Source organism: Callorhinchus milii, unplaced genomic scaffold (assembly GCF_018977255.1).
Source record: "Callorhinchus milii isolate IMCB2004 unplaced genomic scaffold, IMCB_Cmil_1.0 Scaffold4, whole genome shotgun sequence".
Lineage (NCBI taxonomy): Eukaryota > Metazoa > Chordata > Chondrichthyes > Chimaeriformes > Callorhinchidae > Callorhinchus > Callorhinchus milii.
This window is the reverse complement of record NW_024704745.1, coordinates 42,398,790-42,425,215: the sequence shown is the minus strand read 5'-3', so window position 1 is coordinate 42,425,215 and position 26,426 is coordinate 42,398,790. Positions and strand designations below refer to the sequence as shown.

General features: G+C 40.4%; 1 protein-coding gene across 1 annotated transcript in view; it reads right to left on the bottom strand.

The window, feature by feature from the left end:
* Positions 1-26,426, bottom strand: part of LOC103186406 (dystrophin-like) — a 775,626-nt gene that overhangs the window by 22,410 nt on the left and 726,790 nt on the right. The window contains 6 exon segments of the mRNA XM_042334068.1: positions 6,641-6,706; positions 9,516-9,581; positions 13,009-13,047; positions 18,166-18,302; positions 19,971-20,082; positions 23,255-23,421. Of these exon segments, the coding sequence (XP_042190002.1) occupies positions 6,641-6,706; positions 9,516-9,581; positions 13,009-13,047; positions 18,166-18,302; positions 19,971-20,082; positions 23,255-23,421 (587 nt within the window).

Genomic DNA, 26,426 nt, shown 5'->3' with positions numbered 1-26,426 from the left:
GGTATGAAATACATCAATGAAGCTGTCTAGGATTCTTTCAATTGTTAAGTGGATTTTGCGGTTAAAAGTTTGGTTTGCATATAAAACTACTGACATTGGTTATTTGTTAACAATAGTTAGGCAACATTCTGACTGAATTCCAGTCTTTGTGACATTTTCAGTGCTGGTTATTAATACAGATCTTTCAAAGCAAAAATAATTGAATAAATCACGAGTCCAATCCAACCTTTCTCTCACCAGTGGGGAATATAATCCGAAGAGCTATTACATAGCTTTATTTACACAGCAGGGAGTCTGGGACCCACATGGGCATTTTTCAATGTCACAATATCAAAAGTGTCCTAAAGCAAGTCTTTTCTGTGAATTTCCCATATCAATCTTAACGTGTGGAGGACGTAGAGAAGCATTCAAAGATAATATTCTTTCAATTACAGTGCTGCACTTTTGAGGCTAATGTTCCACATGGTCTTAGCTTTATTGATGATAGGGAATGTTGAAATATGGTCTCAAATTTCAGTCTTAATTCAGGTTTTTTTTAGTTACTGAAACTCAAACATTTATCCACTCTTAGCTGGTGAATGGTGCACAGCAGAAAAATAAATAAAAAAATTGGAGTCATGAAGGTAAACAAACAAAAAGGATTTTATTCCTATCCTTTGCAACTGAGCAAAGGATAGGAATAATATAAATTTCTATTTAGGTTGATACAGTTGTCATAGCAATGTATAGCATATAGAAATCACCAGAGCAATTTGCACGAAGAATGTAGGTAAGAATCATTACTACTAAACTCTCATCAGCTAAACATATCTCTACATTGACTGCATTTGAAAATCTTTGGTCTTTACAGGAACAGTTCTATTTATATCCAGAATACACAAAGCACTGTAATATTTTTAAAAAGCCTCTCCAGTGAGTAGCCTCTGAGACTCTCCTCTGAAAACTCACTTGCCTGGATCCTACCCTGAGGTGAGCGTTATCCTTTTAGTGCTCATAAGGGACAGTCGCTGTTCCTCGCTATCATCTAGATCGCTGTCAGTGCAGATTGAATCAGAGCAGCAATAAGCCCGAAGTGAATTCAAAGATCCTTCTCTAAATAGATAAAGATAAGAGCAGACATTATCTATGTTTCTGAAATGTGAGAAAATAGCATCAGTCCTATATGCAGCTTGGTTTATATTGTGGGTGGAAAAGGCCAGGAAACTGTACCAGCTGAACATTTAGATTAACCCACCAGCGACCACTCGCTGCACACACTACAATTCTCCTATTTCTCTCAGGCAACTGTATTTTGTTATTAATTTGTAATTGATGTTGCACTGTCATTCCGTGTAGTAGCACTATTTTTAACAAGCCCATTGCTCCATCAAAGTCAACTTAACAAAAGATTTCTCCAACAACAACTTGCATTTATGTAGTCACCATCATGTGGAATAGTATCTCGAACACTTCAAACTCATTCCATTTTATACTTGAGGAACTGGTGGTCCTTATTCCAAGTGGTTTAACTGCTTTACTCAGTCTTTGCATTAGCTGCTGTACAGACAGGATAGAGCAACAGCTGCTCAACCAGGAAAGCAAAATGTCAGTCCTGGCAAAGGAGTAATCATGTCCACTGCTTGGGTTTCCTTCCTTCATCATCAAAACCCCCTTAAAACACACATTGCACGTATGATATGAACAAAAGCTGTATTAGTAATTGTGCTAGAAAAGCTACAAGGGGCTACCAGACTAGGTGTAAAACTAGGTTACTCAACCATCAGTCAGTGGAATTTCCTCTGAAACCCAGAGCACTACTGTGCAATAGCAGATCCAATAGCAGAGAAACCAGACTGCTTTATTTCATGCACCACATTCAGATAATTTGGTTACAGTGCAAATATCAGGGGGATATCGCACAAGTGTGCATGTTGTCAGTTTCTACGGGAATTATCGCCATCTCCAAGCTGCAAAGAGGAATTCTTTCTCATCAACTCGTGGGAACTGTAATTTGATGTAAAATACTGGTCTGATGATTATTCTGGTTCATATTAAACAGCACAGACTTGATGGGCAAACAGTCATCTTCTGTGTGGTAAAATTCTATAATTCTATGTTATTGGAAGGAGTATTTGTTAGTGAATCAGTCACATTATTCAGGAATCTGTTGGAAACATTAACATTTTTGACCCCATTGAAATGCATTGCATTCAGGGGCACTGTGTCAGCTCCAGGTGTGATACTGGTCTAAACAATGCGATACTTCAGCATCAAATACATATTTATGTGTCCTGGTGGAGGTGCAGAATCTGCACTGGAGTATGATTTCAGGAGCACTTTAATCAGCATTTTCAAATCAAATTCTGTGTAAAATTCCTTTACAAAGGAAAGCAAAAGAAACTGGAATGGCAATAAAAAAAAATCTGTGGGGAGGGGAAGATTAGAGCAGCAAGTGAAACCGTCACAAATGAGTGCTGAGTTAATGAGAGCTGTTTTCATTACATTGCTCATTAATTATTGCCAAAGACTACGTGGCTAAAAATAATTGGCATTTAACCCTGGACTGTAAAATTCTTTATTGCTTAAATTTCAGCTCTCAGGAGATTCAATTAAGGAGTCTCAACAAGTCTTTGTAAGTGATCTTTATTTCAAATAACACCTATTATTCAACTTCAGCGAAGCAATCAAATGAAAACTTTACCTACTCTGCTCTAATGTTTCGCTATAATGTGAGAAGGAAGGATTGAGCTAGGTCAAAACAAGGTAAATATTTTGATGCCACAAGCTCTCATTTCCTGCTTTATATATGTGCATAGGACTAAATAAATACAATCTTACAAGCATGATTTAGTATTCAAGTCTCGTTTTTCCTCCTCCAGGTCTTTTTACCTCCTCTCGAGGTGCTAAGTGATGCTGCCAGACACTTCCAAGGTGCTTGGCAGCTTTCTGGCCCTTGTCCAAGTGACCATACTTCATGTGGAAACATTGTGATTTCAGCATTGCCATCGCTTAAAATCCTTGACAATTCCCTTGATCCCAGGTGTCAGCCAGGCCTCAGTTGGTCACAGTGGTTTGGGTTCCTGCTCCCACATTGAGACGTAAGCTCATGCTCTGGGGTTGTACTGGTAGGAAAGCTGCATTGTCACATATGCTTGCTTTTGGATGAGACAATGAACATCTGCTTACTGGAATGGATATTAAAGATCCTATAGCCCTATTTGAAAAGAGAAGGGAGTTTCTGCTGGTGTGCTGATTGGCAGATAAATTGACCATTCACCTCATGGCCATTTATGGGACCTTACTGCACACAAAATGGCTGCTGTGTTTGCATACAAAAACAGTCACTGCACTTGATAGTAAGTACTGTGAAGCACCTTGACATGCTGATTTTAGGTGCTCTACAAATTCATGTTTTCTTTCTTTCATCTCATCAGTCTCATATTTGCTTTTTCTGCTTTACTCTGACCTGCTGGATTCAGACATTGCAGCCTAAAACATAATCATTTCAGATTGGAATCTCTACTCAGATTCTTTAACAACAACAACAACAAGATTCCATTTATAAAGCGCCTTTCACGTCAGGAGGACGTCCCAAGGCGCTGCACAGTTGGGTCAGGACCCGAGCAGGGGGGAAATGGTCAGGGTGAGGGGAGGGAAGGGAGGGAGCGAGGAGGGGGGAAATGGTCAGGGTGAGGGGAGGGAAGGGAGGGAGCGAGGAGGGGGTAGAGAGTCGAGAGGGGAGCTGAAGGCTCGGTCAAAGAGAAAGGTTTTGAGACCGGCCTTGAAGGAGGAAAGGGAGGAAGCTAGGCGAAGGCACTGGGGGATGGAGTTCCAGAGCCTGGGGGCTGAGAGGCTGAAGGCCCGACCACCAATGGTAGGGCGGTTGGGGCGGGGGACGTGGAGCAGACCGGAGCCGGAGGAACGGAGGGTACGGGCAGGTAGGTAGGGGGATAGTAGGTCAGAGAGGTAGGAGGGAGCAAGGCCGTGAATGGCCTTGTAGGTGAGGATGAGGATCTTGAAATCAATCCTCTGGGGGATGGGGAGCCAGTGGAGGCGAGCGAGGGTGGGAGTGATGTGGTCCGAAGCCTGGTGCGGGACAGTACACGAGCTGCAGAGTTCTGAATGACCTGCAGCTTGTGGAGGGAGGTGGCGGGAAGGCCGGCGAGGAGAGAGTTCCCATAGTCCAGCCTTGAGGTGACAAAGGCGTGGACCAGGGTTTCAGCAGCGTGAGGGGTGAGGTAGTGCCGTAGTCTGGCGATGTTCCGGAGGTGATGGAAGGCGGTGCCAGTTGTGGTGCGGATGAGAGGGAGAAAGGACAGCTCAGGGTCGAACAAAACGCCGAGGTTCCTGACTGGCTTTGAGAGGTGGAGAGTGCAGCCTTGGATGCTGATGGTGTCGGCGCCTGAGGTGCGGAGGCGCTGACGTGAGCCAATCAGGAGGGCCTCGGTTTTTCGCACGTTGAGCTGAAGAAAGTTGTCTCTCGTCCAGGACTCGATGTCGGACAGGCAGCTGTCAGGACATCGGTGGTCGTGGAGTTGAGAGTAGAGGAGGAAAGGTAGAGTTGGGTGTCATCCGCATACATGTGGAAGTTAACTCCATGTCTGCGGATGATGTCACCAAGGGGGAGCATATAGAGGGTGAAGAGGAGGGGACCGAGGACAGAGCCCTGAGGGACACCACATGAGACAGTGCGGGGGGTGGAGGAGAAGCCATTTGTAGAGACAAAGTGAAGACGGTGAGAAAGGTACGACCTAAACCACTCAAGGACAGTGCCTTGAAGGTTGAGGTGGGAGGACAAGCGGTGGAGTAGGATAGTGAATTGGTGGAAAGGAAAGAGCGCAGTTGGGAGGCGACAACTCTTTCCAGGACCTTGGAGAGAAAGGGGAGGTTGGAGATGGGCCGGTAGCTTGATAGCTGCGACGCATCAAGAGAGGGTTTCTTCAGGGTGGGCGTGATGGTGGCAGTTTTTAAGGGAATGGGGACAGAGCCAGAGGAGAGGGACAGGTTGACGATGTCGGTGATATGTGGGGCAAGAAAATGGAGCTGGGAGATAAGGAGTGGAGTGGGGATGGGGTCAAGGGAGCAGGTGGTTGGTTTCAGGGATAGGATGAGTTTGGTGACAGAGGGTGGGGAAACGGGTACAAAAGTGAGTAGGGGAGGATGGGTAGCAGTGGACTGTGGGAGTGAGGGGGTAGGGGGTTGGTGGATGTTGGAGGGGAAGTGACCGCGGAACGAATTCCCTTGATCTTGGATTCAAGGAAATCCAGCATCTCCTCGCAGTGAAGGTTGGAGGAGATGACCTGCGCGGGGTGGCGGGGGGGACGGAGGAGTCGGGTTGTGGTGGAAAACAATAGCCTGGGGTTGTTCTTCGCCTCCAGGATTATCCTGGAGTAGAAGGACGACTTGGCCGAGGCTAGAGTGGAGCAGTAAATTTTGAGGAGGTCCAGCCAGATTTGTCGGTGGACCGTTAGGCCAGATTTGACACAGCTGCGTTCAGCAGCCCGCACCTGGCTTTTCAGTGAGCGGAGGTGGGTGGTGTACCAGGGGGAGGAGCGGGAGTAGGAGACAGTCCTTTTAACCTAAAAGGAACCTTAATTAAGGAGTGGGGACTCCTTTAGATAACCAAAATTGCACCACATAAGTCACTCCGATTTGCAGCAATTCCACTCTGAAAGTATTCCATAGAATGGGAATCAACAAATGGAACAGGTTGCTAGTAGATAGTAGAGGCCAGGACACTAGACTCATTTAAAAGCAGCTTGTTGTTGAGGGGACGATAAGGTGGGTATTCTGGAAGGATGAGGTCAGATGGGCCAAAGGGCCTATTTCATCCAGACCAACCTTGTGATTGTGCGAATTTATCTTTCAGACCTGTCTATTTCCCTCTTGAAATCCACAATAGACGCTTACCGCCACCACTTTACTGATCAGGGAATTCTACTTCAGAGAGTTCTGAGATCAGAGCACTAAACCAAGAGATGTAAATCTGCACAAGGGCAACCATTTCTGGGCATTGGGCAATGTCATGTAAAGTTATTTTAACTTGGTAAACTCACATGGCAAAACAACCATCCTCTCCCCACCCTGCTGGTAAAACAACAACAACAACAAGATTCCATTTATAGAGCGCCTTTCACGTCAGGAGGACGTCCCAAGGCGCTGCACAGTTGGGTCATGACCCGAGCAGGGGGGAAATGGTCAGGGTGAGGGGAGGGAAGGGAGGGAGAGAGGAGGGGGGAAATGGTGAGGGGAGGGAAGGGAGGGAGCGAGGAGGAGGAAGAGAGTCGAGAGGGGAGCTGAAGGCACGGTCAAAGAGAAAGGTTTTGAGACCGGCCTTGAAGGAGGAAAGGGAGGAAGCAAGGCGAAGGCACTGGGGGATGGAGTTCCAGAGCCTGGGGGCTGAGAGGCTGAAGGCCCGACCACCGATGGTAGGGCGGTTGGGGCGGGGGACGTGGAGCAGACCGGAGCCAGAGGAACGGAGGGTACGGGCAGGTAGGTAGGGGGATAGTAGGTTGGAGAGGTAGGAGGGAGCAAGGCCGTGAATGGCCTTGTAGGTGAGGATGAGGATCTTGAAATCAATCCTCTGGGGATTGCACAGAAAGCACAGAACTCATACAGATACTGAACAGAAGGGGGACAAGAATATCAACGGGGTACATACATGCTTTCATTGGGCGAGATGCTGTCATTCAAGTAAGATCCATTTCTGTTTTCCATTTCTGCTAGCCTGCAATATAAAACATCAGCAATGTAAAGCCTATGAAGACTTTAAATTACTTGCCAAAAATACCCAATCCATCAAATGCAAGGATTATTATTTGTAGTTTCGTCAGTAAAGTTTTCCAACTTGATAGTAATCAATGCTTTTCAAGTTGTATTGACTCATTTATCTGCAGATAGAGCCAACCCACAAAATATGAGGTCAATTCCCTTTACAGTATATCCTCGAAAGCGTATTGAGATGTGATAAGATGCTATATCAAAAGCAAGGATTATTATTATTATATTCCCCTTTACTCAGGCTGAGTTATTGTTCAGATGGACTCCCTTGAAAACTTGGGATTGCTGGTGGAACAGAGGTGTTGGAGGGAATGTATTAAGAGTTGAAAATTGTGAATGGTGTTGATCAGAGAGATAGAGAAACTAATTCAACTGATTAGTGAGTTGAAGATTTTTACAAAAGAAAAAAAAATAGGCAGAGGTTAGAAGAAGCGTTTTTACAGAGAGTTGCTTGAGCAAGGAACGATTTATGGCTACTGAAGGTCAGCCCGTAACAGCAGCCCTGAGAGAAATGGATAAATATTTGGTGAAAAATATGAAGTGGCATGGGCAAAGAGCAGAGCAATAGGATCAGAGTAGATAGGCCCAGTGGGGGAGCTGGCACCAGCAAAGATAATGATGAGCTGAACGGTGCCTTCTCTGCTATAAACGTTCTAAAATTCTAGTAAAATTACATTTATTCTCTCAGTTTGCACCACAGATAATATAGTATTGCCAATCCAATGAAAACCCGTGTGGAGTATTGATATGCCCTGTACAGGATATCCAAGAGACTAATTGACGAGACTAAGCTCCTTGCACTTATCTAAGGGAATTCTCAACATAATAAATGCATTAACTGGATATTCTGATCAATAGAAAATGTAGTTCTTTTTCTACAGATGAAATACTAGTAAACTGAAGTGGGGCTGGAGTTTGGGATTAAGAAAGAGATAGACGTTTTAATTAACATTTGAATGATTGTGGAAAATCAATGTAAGGTTCTGAAGTTTTCTGACCCAGCAAAACTGGGAATGTCCAGTCATTGTCAATTGGGAGTGAGGTCCAAAAGAAAACCATCATGGATATGAAATCACTTTTAGAACACATTCATTACTTCAGCATTTTCAGAAGAACATAGCAACCAAACTAAGTTTCCTTGCTCCACACTCCTAATAATAATCCCTCCAAAAAACCAAAACAATAATAAATAGGTCATTTCAATCCAGACCGTTTGTGGACACTGCTGTGCGCAATTGGCTGCTGTGTTTTGCCCACAAATATACGGTCAATTCACTTTAGTCTATTTTGTGCAGCGCTTTGAGACGTCGAGAAGATGTGAAAAGCGCTATATCAAATGCAAGGATTATTATTTTTATATCTTATTATTAAACAGTGACCGCTGAGCTAAATCACTTTGAGACCATTCCAAACTTTAGGCACAATCCAAATCAATGCATCTCAACATCCGCAGATGATAAGTTGGAGGAAACCATGCAATTGGAAGAAGTAACTGAGATGTTACAAAGGGGTGGCTTAACAGGTTATGCAGCTGGACTGATGACTCAAAAAGGAAATCTCAATACAGATAAATGCAAGGTGCTGCATATAAGAAGTAGAAATAGGAGGCACATGTATTCCATGCACAGGATACAACTTGCCAAACAGAAAACTGAAAGAGACCGAGGGGAGCTAGTTGAAATATTCAAGATAGTTTGAGACAGAAGTAAGCAAGGCAAACAGGACACTTAGTTACATTGGTAAAGAAGGAGAGTTCAGATCTGCAGAATTGTGTTCAAGCTTGAATAGTGCTCTGATTAGGCTGCACCTAGAATACTCGTATGGTCCTAATCACTGAAACGTGAGGGCTCAGTGCAGGTCCAAGAGACACTGGAAAGATGAGTAATGGGAGTTTTCCCTTGTGACAGAGAGGTGAGCTATGAGGAGGGCTAGAAAACCTTGGGCTCTTCAGCCTGGAAAAGAGATGCAAGGGGACCTTATAGAGATGTTTACATTGAATTGAGCAAGTAAACCCAGAAGAATACTTGCAGATAATTCAATGCAGAAGGTCAAGAGAGCACAGGTTCGGGGCTATAAAAGATAATTTCTGGACACACACCAGAAAGTATGCATTTTTAGGTTACTTGATAGGTGGTTGAAGTCAGGTCAAATTTCTTAAATTAATTTAGCATACGTATATCTCAAAGGATGAGATCAAATGAGTGAAATTGCTTCTTTATGCATTTCTCTCAAGTGACAGTGTGAATCAAAGAGATTAAACTGTTGGCAAGTTCAAAGTTCCCACTGTTGGGAGTACGAGACACAGATTTTGATTTCCAAAATGTCTTTCTCTGTTCAAATAAACACATCTCTTTATATCCAGTTGGCATTTTAGCTTCCTCAGTTGTTATGCTTCCACAATCTCACTGCAATGTCACATGTCAAGATTTATATATTAGAACAACCCGAATACAGAATTGAGATGTAAAAGCTTGATAGCACATGTTCCTATTGAGATTTTGCTCTGGGTAATAACTAAGAATAACAGCATGCAGCTTCCGACATGCAACAGTAGGGGATGGGGAGGAAAAAAATATTTTAAAGCATTATACCACCATTCACTGTAGACACAATATAAATGTAACTTATTTGAAAATGCATATATTGCGGCTATTTGCATTTAAGGGTAAGACATATTTAAGCCCGTTTTGGGTTTATTGGCATTATTACTGTCAAAATTACCAAGTCCAAATTGTTCATTTGATTTTTTCTCTTACCTGCTAGCATAATGTTCAATACGTGAATGAGTATCATCATGTGATAACTGAGGGGATGAGGCTGGTCTGCAATGAAAAGAAAAATGAGCTGTTTACAGGAGCGTAGCATGGTATGAACCATTAAACTAAAGACTGCCAGATTCATCAGCTCCCACTGATAGCCATTTGTCAGAAATAGTTCCACGCAAATGTCTGAATACTCTGCAACACAACAAATTACACTAATGTAGCTGCAAATGACAGGACACCATTCCCATCCCTCTGGGTCTGTTTAGTTCTTATATCAAATATCACTCATGCCTATTTATACAGGTTGCATTGCAAATCGCAAAACAGAAAGTGATCCATGAGCTGAGAATTCATTTGAAGATACCGTTGTGATTTCAGTATACAATACACATCAAATTGGCCTTTGACCAAAATATTTACTTTTTACATATATGATAAAAAATATTTCAGAGTACACAAGTCCTCCATGACAATTTTGCAAATTTTGTTCAGTTCTACAATCAAGTTACGATTCAGTTGTAGGCGTAAAGGGGCTGCCCTGCCATTGCCATTTCAAAGTGTTATGACTTCCTTCCTGTTAAATTGGTTTATATACGCCTCCTAATGCAATTTTACCCACAAATTCAAAGGTCGCTCATGTCATTGTTGCTTATGGGATGTTGCTGGCACATGTTAGCTGCCATGTTTGCCTAGATAGTAACATTCACTTCTAATCGATTGTATTTTTTAAGCATTTTGAGATCTTTATTTTTATGTGATAGGTACTACATAAACAGACACTGCACTTTGTGACATCTTCTTGACATTAAAGGTGCTATATTAAATGTTAGATTATTGTGTTTTTTTAATAATACGTTTAATTTGTGTTTAACATCTCTTGTTCTCATATTTGTTAATTTGAGAACCCTTTGCATTGTTAAATTTTCCACCAGTACCATATCTTCGAGTTGTCTCAGACTTAATCTCCAGGTGGCATCACCATTTTACTATCCAATGCCAAATCTGTGTTTACTGTACCCTGACATCAATTTCAGTTTAATTAAAATGACTGACATTTTAAATAAAATGAATACAGGCTTATATTAATAGCACTGCACAGAAAGAATGGTTAGGATCTCATTCTGAAACTCATGACCTATTTATACTGCATAGTTAACATTAATTCAATCATAGTCGTCATTTTTAATGGACACTAAAAGTACCGTATAAATCAGACTTAAAAGGCATCAATTCAATTTGGAGCTGCTCTCATGAAACCTCAGGAATCAATACTTCGGCTTCACTGAAAATCAGAACTTCCCAGCAATTGCGTTATAAGCCAGGCGTGAATAAACAAATTCAAGCTTGTCAGGTCACCAGGGATGCCAGTTCCTGCCTGTGAGCAAAGCACAGGAAGTGACAAGTGACATTTTTTGCACAGAGCACACATCGTACAGGTGATGCCAGCAGCGACCTGAATGATGACCATTTAGTGCGAAACCAGCTGGTGATTGCCAGAAGCAGAACACTATCCAACTGGAGACCCATGCTATTAGTAAGGCAGTGTTATACCCAAGGACGCCCACCTGTATAAACTTATTTCCCTGCTCTGAATCATTCTACTGTTACAAGTAATGCAAATCAGTCCAGCAATAATGAGGCACTGCACCACTTCAGGGCTACATATAAATTACATGGTAAAATACCACCCATCTAATTCCACTTCATCCACAGAATAAATGTAGGAGCAGATTTATCGTAGACAACTATGCACCAGGGTGTCTCCTGATAAATGGAGCAGAATGCTCATCATACATATAGTAAAAATGTGGGCAGGACAGATGAACGCTTATGTGGCTATGTTTCAATCAAATTTTTTTTTCTTTTAGATTGTTTTAATTGACAATTATTGTGGTACAACACACAAGAGAAGGAATTCTATCGCGTCAAGTATAAAGGAAAACTTTGTCTTTGAACAGTAGATATTGCTTGTGTCCCACATTACATTAGTTTTTTCTAGCTGTGTCTGTTTTAACCATCTATAAAACAGATTGCCTCCATCATTCCACTAAAACTAAGTAATAGGGTAAATCCACAATTAGACACACAGTATCATTCAGCCTCAGAGCTTCACTGCAACAAAGTTTGGAAGGCAAAAGAACTAAGGAAACAAAGGCTGATATATGAATAATAAATAGATGTTCTCTTATATTTAATAGCAACGATTGACTGGTTGATCCGTCCTTCAGCACATCCTGAGCCACTGATGCAATAGGACCCAAGCAAATTGATCATTTAATTAATTATTCCCTTATTATTTCCAATATTGATTGTTGTGTACATATTTAGCTATGGAGGTGAATGCTACAGTTTAAATAATGATTGCAGTTTTTACAACTCAGGAAATAGCTAGAGTTTGAAAAGGTGCAACCTGTGAAGTTACCATCAGACAATTTTAAACAGCGTTAAAGTTACACTGCAGTCGAAGATTTGAAAGTCTTTCTTTTGGTATGCTTCTCTCCCATTCACCTCATTTTGCGTTTCTCCACACTATGCCCGGCTAGGATAGAGGTTGAATATCCTTTCTCTCAGTCTTTATTAGTTGTCATTGGAAAGTAACTGTAAAGCAGCTTGGGAAGGCTTGCCTAACAATCTTCACTAGCTATGGGAAAGCTTTATTTTGCTATCTAAGCAACTGCATTCTAAAAAAATAAAGTTCAAGTTAAAACAATGTAAAAATGACCAATTTATTAAACGGAAATGAATTCAACTGGAGTACAATTTGCGATGAGTGTGGGCATGTGTTCTCTTGTGAATTTGTCTGTGCGTTAAAAAGCTGCCATTCAGCGGAAAAAAATGATCATTGCTGGGATGAGACACTGAAGAAAGATTAAAGCCATGAAAGTCTGAATTTTAAATATGCATATCAACTTACCAAAATGTAAATAACCATAGAGGTCTCAATTTCGATATCCACATTAATTTCCTTTACAACAGTTTGTGAATATCAGATTACAAAAGTTTTGGTCAGTGATAGCAAATCCTGTCAGGAAGTCCAATAAAAGACAGGTGAGAAAGATGCCGATGGGAAAAGTCTGACAATTTACCTGCTCTTTGAACTTTGCTGACTTGATATTCATGATTTGCAGGCTATAAATAAACTTTACAATTTGATATTTGCAGACCAGTAAAGGCAATGTTTGTGAGTATCGCACTTTAGACTGAACTGTCACATAATACAATGATAGTTCTATTTTGTTGTGGGCGGAAGGAATTATGTGATATTAAAAGCTTTTATTAACAAGCTAAAAGTTCACATTAGATACATGCTGCTTTTTCAGGAGATTTAGAAAGGAGCCCAACAGTGTGCATTGATACAACCTAATTTTAAACAAAAAAGATCAAATTCTAATGAAACAGAAGTATCCTCAGGCTGCAATCATGTTTTAAAAAAAAGAAATAAATGAAGCAAGATGCAGCTGTGTACATCAGCAGAAGTACTCACTCATAATCTACTGGCCAGAAGTTGATCAGAGTAACAGGACTGGAAGACAAAAAGGTGAAGATGTAGCTAGAGGCAGCTGAAACTCAGCAGAAATGCATTAAGCACAAAATAAAGAAAAAAGTGGCAGCAAAACAGCAATGTGAATGGCTGTGAAAGCAGAAACAAGGGTTAAACAAATATTCCAAGCTCTCATGCAGCTGGTCTTGCTCTTGCAATACTTACTCATGGAAAAATTAAGGAAATTAGACCTTTTAGTGACATTCATAAAATTCATCAGGTAAAGAACAATGTCCTCAGTTACCAACAGAATGAAATGTGTGCAACATTGAAGCTGAAAATGTGATGGTCAGAAACTTGGCAGCATAAATGGCAGCTCACACACCAGGGAACGTGTGCTGGGACGCAAAGTGCATTTCCTACAAGGAATACATGTATGTGATTGTTGACTCGCAGGAACTTGGCTCTGACCCGCTTTGGAGCAGAGATCTTGTGAGCCAGCATGACGTACATGAGGTTCCCTAGAGGAGATGTACTTTATGCCTCAAGACCTATCTTCTGACATGGTGTGCCACTTACCCTGTTGTTACCTTGAAGAGCGTTTTTTTCCCCAACCCTAACAAATATACAATTCTGAATAAAGTAGCTAAAAGGGAAAAGTTAAATCTTTACCATGTTATTCCTTCAGATCTTGCTGCTCGTATCACATGGGACCTGGACAATGCTCACATTTATAAATTAAAGGACAAAATCAAGCCAACACGATGTTCCCATTCTGCTGCTCCTTATTGGGTAAATTGCAAATACTCTTAAGATGCCCAGGTTTGCTATCACTGTGAATATGTGCTTAAATTACATTCACCAGCAACTCTCCATTGGTGCAAATGTTACAGAATCACAGACAGTTTCCAATGCAGATCCATAGAGGATGTAACACAAGATTATATGGCACGAGTCACAATATACCTGTTGCAGGCTCGAACAGTACACAAATCAAGGGGAACACAACAACAACAAAAATCAACAAGCATTTATATAGCACCTTTCACTTGGGGCAGAGTCTCAACAACAGAATCACAGGACCTCGAGCAGAATTTTGTCAGCAGAGTCTGTGGGGCGAAAATTCCACTTGTGATGGGTTAAATGACATTTTGATAACTATTACCATATGATAAACGTGGAAATTGAGGCCAGTAGAAGACTAAAACAAATGATACTAAAAGTGGAGCACAATTGTAATCTTCCCATGTCCCTACCCCACCACCCACCCCATCACACACAGACTCTAGAAATAGCTATAAATAGGGTTAAGAGAATACCCTGGTTAACTGAACTTTTAAACCAGTGTCCTATAAGCCAGTAACTGGTTGGATGTGGTACATGTGGGCCGGCTTTACGCCGGACGTTTTCACACCTGGTCTGTTAGTAATCACTGCCGATACATTTATAAATGCTTTTTTTCCCCCAACTTTCTCCCACCTCTCCTGAGGGTGCTGGCTCTTACTATGGCACAGGTTGCTCGCCAACTAGATTTTCTGAGATGGGATCTTTTGGCAAGTTGTATGACCACGGGGGCATCAAGGCTAAGTTCAATACTGTCCTCTGACATTTGTATACACCCACCTTACAACAGGAGCCACTGGATAGTGATCATGAATAGGAAGGAAACTCTACCTGGCTCCCTCCCCTAGCCCAGGCTGATGTGTGCTGAACTGAGACAACCCTAATGCCCCGGGTGAGAGCAGAAATGGCCAGGTATTTAACCTGGTCCTCTCAAGGGTTTTTATGGTTCAGTGGACCAGTCAAGCTGTGCTTGGGGAGAACAGCATGATTCTACATTCATTGGCAATTTAAAAAAATGAAATGAATAGGCTGTACACTGGGAAATTCTCTCCATTTGTTATTAATGACCTTGGATAAGTATGTACATATTTAATCTGCTGCTTCAATGTTTTTTATGTTAATTTGGGATGTGCAAGTCATTAACAATATAAGTGTTATTCCACTTGTAGTTTTTACATGAAACAGACAGCAGCATGAATTGTTTCATAACTGTGCATTTTCTAGGAGATGCTTCCATTTAAACTGCATCTGCACCCGTACACAGTTGAAATGGTTAAAGCTGCAGCATTCTTGTTTGGTGGTCCACAGAGTCCAATTTTAAAACCATGTTGTACAAACCTTTCCCAGAGCTTTGTAATGATGATCCCAGCAGTATCATTGACATTTACATTCTGCAGATGACAGCAGTGTCACAGAATCCTGACGATTTAATCCCCACCCCAGTACAGTGAAAGAAAAATACTCTGCTCCAATATTTTTTTCAGCTGAAACACTGTGGAAATAAAATATGTGGCAAGGCTAATGCATGTTAATACTGATAAGGGACATAATTGTTTTATCATGCTGTTTAAGTAGAGCTGAGTTGGGAGATAGTGCAATTTTAAGTCTTGTAAACAGCCATATTTCATAATATACCAAGGGTTGTATTTAACATTCCATAATTAGCATTTTGCATGGCAACCTATCAGCACAATGGCTTTCTTACGCTGCTGCCTAATAATAAATTCTACTGCCTCTATTCGCATGACGTTTCCAATGCTTATGACCTTTAGCATTTTACACCAAAGCAGGAAAATATGGGCTAAGCTTCCAAAAGCTCCATAGCAATTCCACCCTCGGGAGATCTTTTTTGGGGATGTGTCCTCTTCATGAAGCCTAAGTAATTGATTTATTGCCAGGAATGAGAATAGTTGACAAAAGTAAGACATTGTACTGTGGCTGAACTTTTGTGGATTTTCTCATTCATAGTAATTTCATTCATTTCCCAGAGTCAGGCATCAATTTAAACGTCAGTAACCAGTTTTCAATGCGAGCTGGACATAAAGTGAGGCAAAAGGTCTATAAATTATATCACAGTTTAGACCATGTAGAAAATCCTGACAAAATATTATGAAGGTAGGAAAATAATAACAAGTGGTCGGATGGAGCAGCACTTAAACATATCAGGTCATGGTTAAGATATTCCTGTTGAAATTTTGTAAAGGCCTCCATAAGCGACAAGCTGTTAATGTTAGCCAGCTGTTGGAACAAAGAGCAGCGACCTACCCACACTACAATGGAGTGCCACTGATACGATTTCTGAACTGATCTCAAACCATGCTAAATTGGCAAGAGAAATTAGCTTTTAAAACAAAGGGGAATATCATGTGGGTTAATCCACAGACACATCCAGTGCCCAATTAAATGTCAATAACATGGTCAGAAAACACAAAAGAATGGAGAACAAAACACCAACTGCAAAACTGCCTCTGAAAATCTTCGGGATCAGATAGAGTCTTCTTGCATTTTTTGTGAATATATTTCCCTTGAATTTCATAACAAATTTTGCAAACTGGAGTTTGGTGTTAGCACAGAGACTTACAGGTCTTTGCTAATTGCTAATAAAACAATGTCAATAAAAAAATGGCAATTTGGATGCTCTGAAGTCAAAGAAAATGTTCTCTTGGCATTTTATCAAACTGTGGTAATATTTGTTGGAGCTTTAATGCATGACCATGTATCATGAACTTTCAGCGCCGGGGTTAAATCTGAGATATTCCTCAACACATTCCCTTTGCTAATTAAGACAATGAACCCATTAAGGAACCCTCCAAATGTTGACCGAAAATTTCAAAATGTGCAATCTGGAGTGAAAGAGCAAAGATTACCAATATTGCCTGCTTCATCTTATATTGAGTAGTCTAATCATTGTAGGGGCACAAGGTATTGTAAACTTAAGAGATTAGAGAAAGACTTCTATCAGTTTAAGAAGTAGCATCAAAAACACCAACATAACATAAAGCACATTGACCTGGCCATTTCAATTCTTGGACTAGTTTTATAGTGAACTGTTTTTCTTTTACGCATGGTACTGTAACCTCTTTCCTTACAGGCTCCATTTCCACAACAGCCTAGATGAACAAATATCCTTACCTCTTAACATAGCAATACTGGGACCTGACAATATGCTTGTGAAAATCTAGTCACCCGATCTTTATGCAGTTCTAAATGTTTCGATCAACCAACCATGACTTATGACTAACATCTAATCAGTTACTTTCAGCTTCTCAGCTGCTTAATGGTTTTAACACTTCAAGCTTTTGATTTCTGAGATGGACCTGAAATCATCACGCCATTCCTTGAGAAAAAAAATTCTGCAGTTTTCAATTGTAAAGAAAACTGAACGGTGTATTGCTTGGTCCTCAATAGTCATACAAGCGTTAAATAATATTTTTAAAGAGAACTGAACTTGGGATAAAGCTATTAATAAAAAACACTTGCAGCCTGGTTCCTACTCCTGATCACTGCCCACTGATTCCCGCTAGAAATTCACAATGCATTGACAGGGTTGCCTCAGTCACGAAACCACTTCCAAACACAGTATGCTGATACTTATTGGAATCACTACAAATGGCGCTTTTTTTCCACTAAGACTTTGGAATTTTCCCATCACAAATAAACAAGAAAGATTGCTCGATCCAGCATCAGGGTAAGTTAGACTCCATTACTACACCCACAGGAGAAACATAACCCCTGGGATGAAGAATACCTGAGGATGACCAGCAACTGGGGAATCATACTCCAGCATACTTTAGAAAAAGGAGGGAAGAAATTGACTGGAAAACAAAATCTGTGAAAATTGATGCTGGTTTACAACATCAAAACACATTCTTGTAAAGACCACGTATAAACCTTGACCATTGGAATTCATTTTTCATTGCGGTCATTGCCGGCCACTGAAACAAGCAAGAATGACTGCAACGTGAAAGCTTTTAGCCAGACATAAAGTGACGATACAAATATACACAAACCACTTCCATGCAGACATCCTTTTGTGTGTGCAACAAAATCAATTAAGAAATCCAAGACTGGAATGAATTTGGTCAAATGTGGAACAGTCCAGACTTCACTTTGGATTCAGCTTTCATTTCCTGTCCCCAAACCTTTTATTGTAGGATCACAAAATTCATTGAGTGTAAATACATTTCACATGTGCAATGCGGATACATGGAACGAGCAACTAAAGTGCTGTGGGAAAGCGTTGAATTACTGACCAGATTAGTCTGCAGGAGGGACTGCAGCTCTTTGTTAGTGTTAACTGTCCCCGATAATACTTACGTTTCTAAGTTGTCTCCCTCCAGGACCGTCTGAACGGGGAGATAGCCCATTCGAGGATGTTTTGCAAAGTACCTCTTGGTTCTGAACTTGTTCTTTAATACCTTGGCAAAATCTCGGACATCTTCTCCTGAAGTTGTCTGAAGGGAATAGATTAGCAAATTATATTCCATTCAACACCACTCACCTACCTGTTGCTGACACAAAATTTTATGTTAAAAAATCTCATGCTTAATGCTAACATTTAATAATTAAACAAAGCTCCATAGAAAGAAATATTGGTGCATCTCAGGCACAATGAAACAGGAATTACAAATAAGATTTTCATTCATCTTTACAAGCTAGACTTTAGGATTTTTGATTACAGTATATTTTCTATTTACTTGGCTATCGGTTTTTCACAACTGCATCAATTTCTAAGCATGGAAAGGACATTAAGTGAGCATACTTGTAGAATTGCCTTGGCCAATGTGTCACAGCGACTGCTCTCTAAACAATCAATTCCTGGTATAATTCTCATGAACATTAAAATCAAGGAGTTGGGCAACTTCTGAAGCATTCCCCACCTAATTTTTAAGATAATCTTTTGCAACATAAAGAAAATGTTGACTATTAAAAAGTAGCTCACAGCTGGCTGCACAGTACATTAGCCTTAACTGCTCTAATGAACTTGATGGAAGGCCCTCAAATTTCACATGACAATGAGTTACATACAAGGTTCCACATATCTTGCAAACACATAGGAGGAAATAAGGTTGACTGTACATCGGTCACGTTAGTAGGACAGTTTTCAAGTTATCACATCTACAGCTCTTAATGAGGCTTGAAATGCAAGTATTCAAGATTTTGATAGAGGGCACATTTTGCAATGGTGTGGAAATAATGATTTTGTACAGCACTTTCTTTACTAAGCTGTTGAGTAAAGGAAGAAATCTTCTTTGCAGCCTCATTGCAGGTAAAACAGACCAAGAACTGAAACAAAGCATCTGAAACAAATAATAATATTAATAATAATCCTTGCATTTGATATAGCGCTTTATCACGTCTTCAAGGTGGCTCAAAGTGCTTCACAGAATATACTGTAAAGTGAATTGACTGTATTTTGTGGGCGAAATGCGGCAGCTAATTGTGCACAGCAGTGTCCCACAAACAGTCTGGATTGAAGTGACCAATTTTTTTTTAAAATTATTACCTCCGGAAAAGCGATCCACCAATCGACTAACAACCGGGTTCCTACTTACTGCTAGGTGAACAGAGGCGTGTGGAGTAAGGAAACTTGCCCGACATTTCGCCCTGCCAGGAATAAAACCCAGGTCCTCTCACTTGCAAGGCGAGTGCTCTAACTACTAAGCTACAGGACTCCAATAAAATACAAGGTTTTTTTGCATGGACACTATCAATGTTGCTTTTTCATTGATCTACTAGTAGATGTTTCATTGGCACAGCAAGGAACCTTCCCAAAGTGCCTAAAGGGTGGGGGAATGAACTTCCTCTCCATTTCTACTATCACACTTAACTGATAGTTGCGTTAATTGCTTTTCACAGCTGGAGTCCTTCCCAGTCCAACCTGGGTCATTCAGAACAAGGAGGAGAAGCTAGTCAAAGTGGGAAACTTGCTTCCTTTCCTGCCTCCAATAGAGAGATTTCCCTTCCACAAAAGGAAAGGGACATGCCTTTCTGCACCCTTTCCTGTCCACCTCACAAGTCGATATTTTTGATCAGATTTCGAGAATGTAAATGTAAGGATTATTATTTTCCTCATTATTACTTTCCTTTCTGAATGTATTTTTTTTACACGACAAACCTACCGGTGTGCAGTATTCCACCATTGGATAATGCATTTTATGTCCTTTCGCTGTTCGACCAGAAAAGAAGCAACTTTGGCAGACATCATAGTTAAAGTGCTTTAAACTTCGGTACCTGAAAGCAAAAGGTGGGTAAGAGTAAATGACGTAGATACGAATGGGATACAGGCTCGGTCCAAAATTTCAAGAAATAATATATAGGTTAAAAAGAACAATCCCCTGCTTCGCACTAGTGAGTCCAGAAATCAGCAGATTTGGGAGGTAAATGCATGACTAGAAACATAACATAGGAGGGAATCTTTTAGATTTCTAGGACCATGGATCCCGTTCAGGAAAAAGATGTAATTATGAGACAGTCTGGACCTAAATTCAGCTTTACGCCCTCCAAGACACCACTCTGCATGAAGGTCGCTATATAAATGCAAGCTGAAGCTGTTGAAACTAATATCCTAATAGGGAAGTTAATCAGAGCTGTGGTAGAGTGGGCAGCCTGAAAGTGAGGTTTAGGTGACTAGGTGATATGGAAATAGAAGTGTTCAGGGGTTATACATAAAATGCTAAAAAAAAGGAAGGGACACAATAATCATATTATGCCAAGTAATTGAAAACTGAAATGTTTGTTAAAAGATAGCACCTTTCATTTCTGGAGAATGACTCAAAGCACTTCACCGGATTTACTGCGTGTATTTGTAAGCAAACATGGCGGTTATATTGCACATAGCGATGTCCCTCAAACAACCATGAAACAGATGACCAATTTTATTTGGGGATTGCTAGCTAGGACACCGGGAGAAATTCCATCCTCTTTTCGAGTAGTGCCATGAGAACTTTAATGTCCACCTGAACAGGCAGATGAGATCACAATTTAACATCTCATTTGAAGGACGGCACTTTAGAGTTCAAGTCTTTACGTGAGGTTTGAACCACAACCTTCTCACTTGGAGACGAGCGTCCTACCAACTGAGCCAAGCTGACATTGATTGAAATAGAAAATAATGAGATGATAGCAGTAACTGAAACATAGCTATTGCAGGGTCAGGACCAGCAATTAAACAGACCTCAGTATAAAACAGGAGGGAGGGAGTGAGGAAAGGGAGCATAGTTGTATTAATTAGGAACAATGCATATAGCACTGGAACCTAAGGTTTCAGTAAATAAGTGATGTGGATAGACTCCCTTTGGATTGATCTGAGGAACAGTAAAGGAGCAGTCACATTACTAGGAGCACACTATCCTTTTAGGTGAAATTATTTTGACGAGGTAAGGTTTCAAAATTATAAATACTACAGTTGGGTTAAACACATCAAAATACTGAAAATTTGTGAACACAAGAGTCTATGTGATGAATATGCCTGTTAAATGATTATCTGAACAACAGATTTCTCAAAGTGGCTGTCCCCTTGCTTGGATTTAGGAGTTACATTTAAAATTTCTGGTACGACTTTCACAACTCATTAAAACCACTTGACTGTCTGTATAATCACTAGTTAATGCCTATCTCACACTTTTCCTTTGCATACATCTGGCACTTGCAAACAGAAAGTCACAGTAAAATGGCACACAATGTCACTGAAATGAATGAACAAACATTTAGGACTCTTAATGGAATAATTATCTAAATGGATTTTGTGTATTGCAGACCTGAGTTGCATATAAATGGATTTTCTTTGTAATATTATAGTTAATCTCAATAGTCTGTTAATCTGGTGTTTGCAATGTGTGTTGCATTATAATTAGCCAGTGGAGGCATTTTGTATTGTTTATATTAAGTATTTTAATACCCTATTAAAACATTCTCTATTTTGCAGTTTTTGTAATGATTTCTAATGTAGCTGATGGAATATACTTTGGGCCCCGAGGGAAGCAAGGTACTGGAAAAGTAAAAAAGCTTTTATCTAGAGAGTATGGCACAAAAACAAACCACTCGGCATACATAACGTATTAGGCAAAAGTACTGATCCCCACACTTGCACAATAATGATTTGTTGCACTCATTCCTAAATTTGTATTCGCTCTAACTTAATCCTTCCAATTGTGAAATCATTCACAGTGCTTGGCTCTGTTGTCTATTGTGTTTCTCTAGCAGTATCAAACCTTACTGCTATCAGAGTTGTGAGGAGAATACTGGATCTGGGATAGTAACCTTTCTGAAGGCTGTGTGCTGGCTGTCGGTGAGGTAGCAGCATGCTAAAAGGAGAATCAGTTCCACTGAAGGGACCTACCCAAAGCTTTAACCTGTGAATCTCCAGCATGTCCAGCTTTATTGCAAATTTCCAACTTCAGCCTGGCTCAGTAGATGGTACTCTCACCTCTGAGTCAGAAGGTTGTGGGTTCAAGCCCCACGTTGAGACTTTGAAATTCATAGTTTAGCCTAACAGTCCACTGCAGTCCTGGGGTACGCTATATTGATTGAGATATCGCCCTTCGGATGAGATGTTAAACTGAGGATCCCATCTGCCTGGTTAAGGCGACGTTAAAGAAGCCACTGCACTCTTAGAAAAGAGATGAGATTTTCTCTCAGCGTTCTGTCCAATAATTCCCCAAATAAAATTGGTTATCCACTTCATAGTTGTATGTGAGACATTACTATGTGCAAATTGGCTGCTGCGTTGACCTACAAAACAGTCACTCCACTTGCCAGTAGAGTTCTGTGAAATGATTGAAGACATTCTGCTGATGTGAAAGGCATGATATCAATTGCAAGGTTGGTTGGGGACATTTTGAATTGTGCTGCTGGGCATGCAGATTTTATGGCTCCAAATTACTGCTAAATGTAAAACAAAATAAAGTTAAAAATAAGTTACAATGGCTAGGTTTGAGAAGTAAATACCCCTCGCTACATTGCAATCTAACACGATCCTGAATCCTTCACAATATGGATATTGACCAAACTAAAACACTGCAGTGCATGATGGACTTGTGTAATGGGGGAAAGTAATCAACGAAGAACTGCTAGCAGACGGTTGTCCCATTGTCTCAGGCTGATCTTTGCATACCATGGCAGATTATTTAATGAAAGTTAAGCAATACTCATATTTTTAATTCCATGGTCCTTGTCTAGATAAGCATACAAAATCTGCTCTTTAAGCCTCAAGTCCAAGAAGCATTCATTCATTCTCAAATGGAACAATATACCACTTTGATACCACCTTCTAATTTTTAGGCTTTTCTAGTTCTCTACGGTAACTAACATCTTCAAAATGTTTCTTTGCTACTTTGCACAAGGCACTCAGCTGCTCATTAATTGTAACTCAGAATAAAAGAATTGTAGTGAGATGGAGAGGTACCTGAATCCAATGATAGGGCATTCCTTGCAGATATTGCACTTGGCCTGGTGTTTGGCAGTCTCAGCAGCTGCCACTCTGTGCAGCACTGGCATCCAGACCATAGACTGGGGTTCCAACCTCATCCAGTCCAGGAACAAGGCTGCTTCGATATCTGGCTTGTTGTTTGCCTGAAGTTGGAAAGAAAGAAAGTCATTTTATTTAGGATGATGCTGGCACATATTTTCCATTCAGCAGTTTTATATTATTCGGGGAGGAGGGGGAAGGGAAGGCATATACATAACAGGGGAAAAAATAGGTTCAATCATAAACTTTCATCTAATAAGATTTTTCTTTACATTGGATGATGAGAGCACCAAAAGGTATGTTTGCTGATTCAACAGCACGAGTATGGCCGGTTCATTGCAAAATGCTCATCATGGAAGATGGTAAAATGTATGTGGATCATATTGCGTTCTATTGAAAACAGTAACAGTGATGATCACAAAACATGTGGTGAATAGATCAAAAAGCAGCTTTCAAAGAAAGCCCTAAACTAAGCAATATACTTTTGCAACTCAAAATCCAAATGCAAACTTCCACTTATTACGAAATCTATGGTGCAATACCCTTTCTTTTGTATAAACTATTCCATTCAGAACAAAATATTAACAGTTTGCTGTTAGAACTGAAGTTGGAAATTTACACATTCTGACAGCACAAACGTTAAGGTCATTTGGGGGTAATAAACAATTAATTGCCCCCAATTGGCTTTATCTCGTGTGCTGTCTGAATGCAACATACTTAATGCAACAACTGAGCTTCTGCTACATTTCCAATAGCAGTACATGTGGTTATGCTGGTATAAATGTAATATAAATGTGAGAATAATTAGGAAAAGAATCAGAAAAATTGACACCCAGCTAATTTTCCATTTTGTTAAACCTCTATTCATGGTTTCATTCCTACAGCATTTCACATCTACAAGAATGTGGATTTTAATGAACACAATTCCAAATTACATGCATTTTTTATCTAAGAGGATTTAAATGCAATTTTTTTTTGCATTCGTAAGGCATATGGTAAGAAGCTTATATCTTGCTCCATAGTTTAGACTTTAGAGCAGGTGCTGTAATCTGTATAATCCCCGTTCTATCAAAACCTCAGGCTCAGATGTTACAGCAGGATAGGAGTTGTATAGTACATCAAAAATCCTCTGTCACACCACCAGAATAACAATAAGTACTTTTTTTCCCTGTGAAACTAATAAGCTAGATTTGCTTTTTATTTTACAAAGCACACAGGAAGATCTTATATTACCTAGGTTGTAGGTATAATACCTTACTCTAGGTTTTCCAGTTTCTCATTCTTATTCTTGCATCACACCCTAAAGATTAACTCCATGATCACAAGAGAGGTTCAGATGAAGAAGGATGTTCAGCTAATTTGATCCCACCCCACCAGGAAACGCAACCTCTGAGCGCAGCATCAAACTTTTTTTTAAAAAAAGAGAACTTCTCCACTATCCTGGCCTCTACCACCTTTCCTGGTAACCTGTTGCAGTCAGTGATTGATTTCTGCGTAAATAAATATTTCCTGGTATTTATTCTGCAATTGCTCTTTGCAGTCTTGTAAACCTCTATATGGTTCCCTCCATATGGTTGCCTTTAAAGACTAAGCTAGCTTGCCTAATTGGCAACAACAACAAAATTACATTTGTATAGCGCCTTTCACGTTAGGAGGATGTTCCAAGGCGCTGGACATTGTACAGCATTTCAGACCCGAGCTGGTGTCAGGGAGGGAGAAGGGAGGGGAGGAGGTGTGACCGATGGCATGGTCGAACAGGAGGGTTTTTAGGCGGGACTTGAAGGAGGCTAAGAAGAGGGCGAGGCAGAGTGATTGTGGGATGGAATTCCAGAGGTTGGGGGCTCTCCCGCCAATGGTGGGAGAGGTGGGTCGGGGGAAGTGGAGCAGGCCGGAGCCGACTGAGCGGAGGCCTGGGTAGTCCTCTTACATTACGATGCTCTGACTGAACAGGAGGAGGATGTATGGGAATTTGAACTCCACTGATTTGGTAATAGAGCCCAGCATCCTGTTTGCTTTGTTCATTGCTGCCTCACATGGTTTTGCCTGAAATGATTAATTGTTAATAATGATAATATTATCAGCTAACCCACATACAATTCCTACCACAAAATGTCTCACAAGCTAGCATCAAACTCTGAGAACAACCAGTTCAACAAAGTGTTAAATAGCACCAGTCCTTTGCTGATATTCAGGACAATGCTGCGGTGGACACCAGTAGCTCATTTGGGTCACAGTTTGTCACGGAGAAATGGGAGTCACAATACTATTTCCATAGAAGGCCCCTTCAGAAAACAAGCAGCTTCTTTGTCACAACAAACTACCATTGCCACTTGAATGAACAAAAACATCTGTTACTGTCGCAGGCAATAGCCACCAATTTTATTTATTGCCTTACTGACAATGGCTGCATAAGGAGACCTAGCAGTACCAATTGGACTAATGTTTACAAAGGTGCTGACTAAAGGACACAGAAGTGATTAGATGTCAACATTTGCACTCACAGTCAGATACATTGGGTCTCTACTTCATTGCAAGGTAGCAGAGTGTAGAGATAAATGAGACGGCAAGTAGACATAGAAAAGCCTGGGTGAAAATTGTCTTTCAATTCACTTAGAGCTGGGAAAAGTAAATCTTTGCGCACTACACTCATCTAAATTCTGTCCATGAAAGGGATACTTGCTCAAGTCAAATTGGATATAAACTAGTTTTTTTTAAAACTAATGGAAAATGTATTGCCACAGCAGCAACCAGCTGATCTCCTGTCTACATGAAATCTGTTTCCACACAGTCTGTAGATTTATAAATTATTGAAAGAGCGAGGCAAAGGTCGAAACTAATTTCTTAATGTAAAAATGTACAGGTGACTTAGTTTCTTATTGTTGTTTGTAGTCTCATATAAAACAAACGCCCTCTGAAACTTGCTCAAGAATAAGAAAAACTGAAATCCATTTGATAACCTGTCAGCAGAACCTTCCTCTTTCTTTCTCCAGGGATAGGACATAGACTAACTGCACCATCAAAAGATTAAGGGAATCAATTAACCACTTTTAGATTAAAACTCAAGACGTTTTTATATACATATGAATAAATCTTTAGATTTCACATGCAT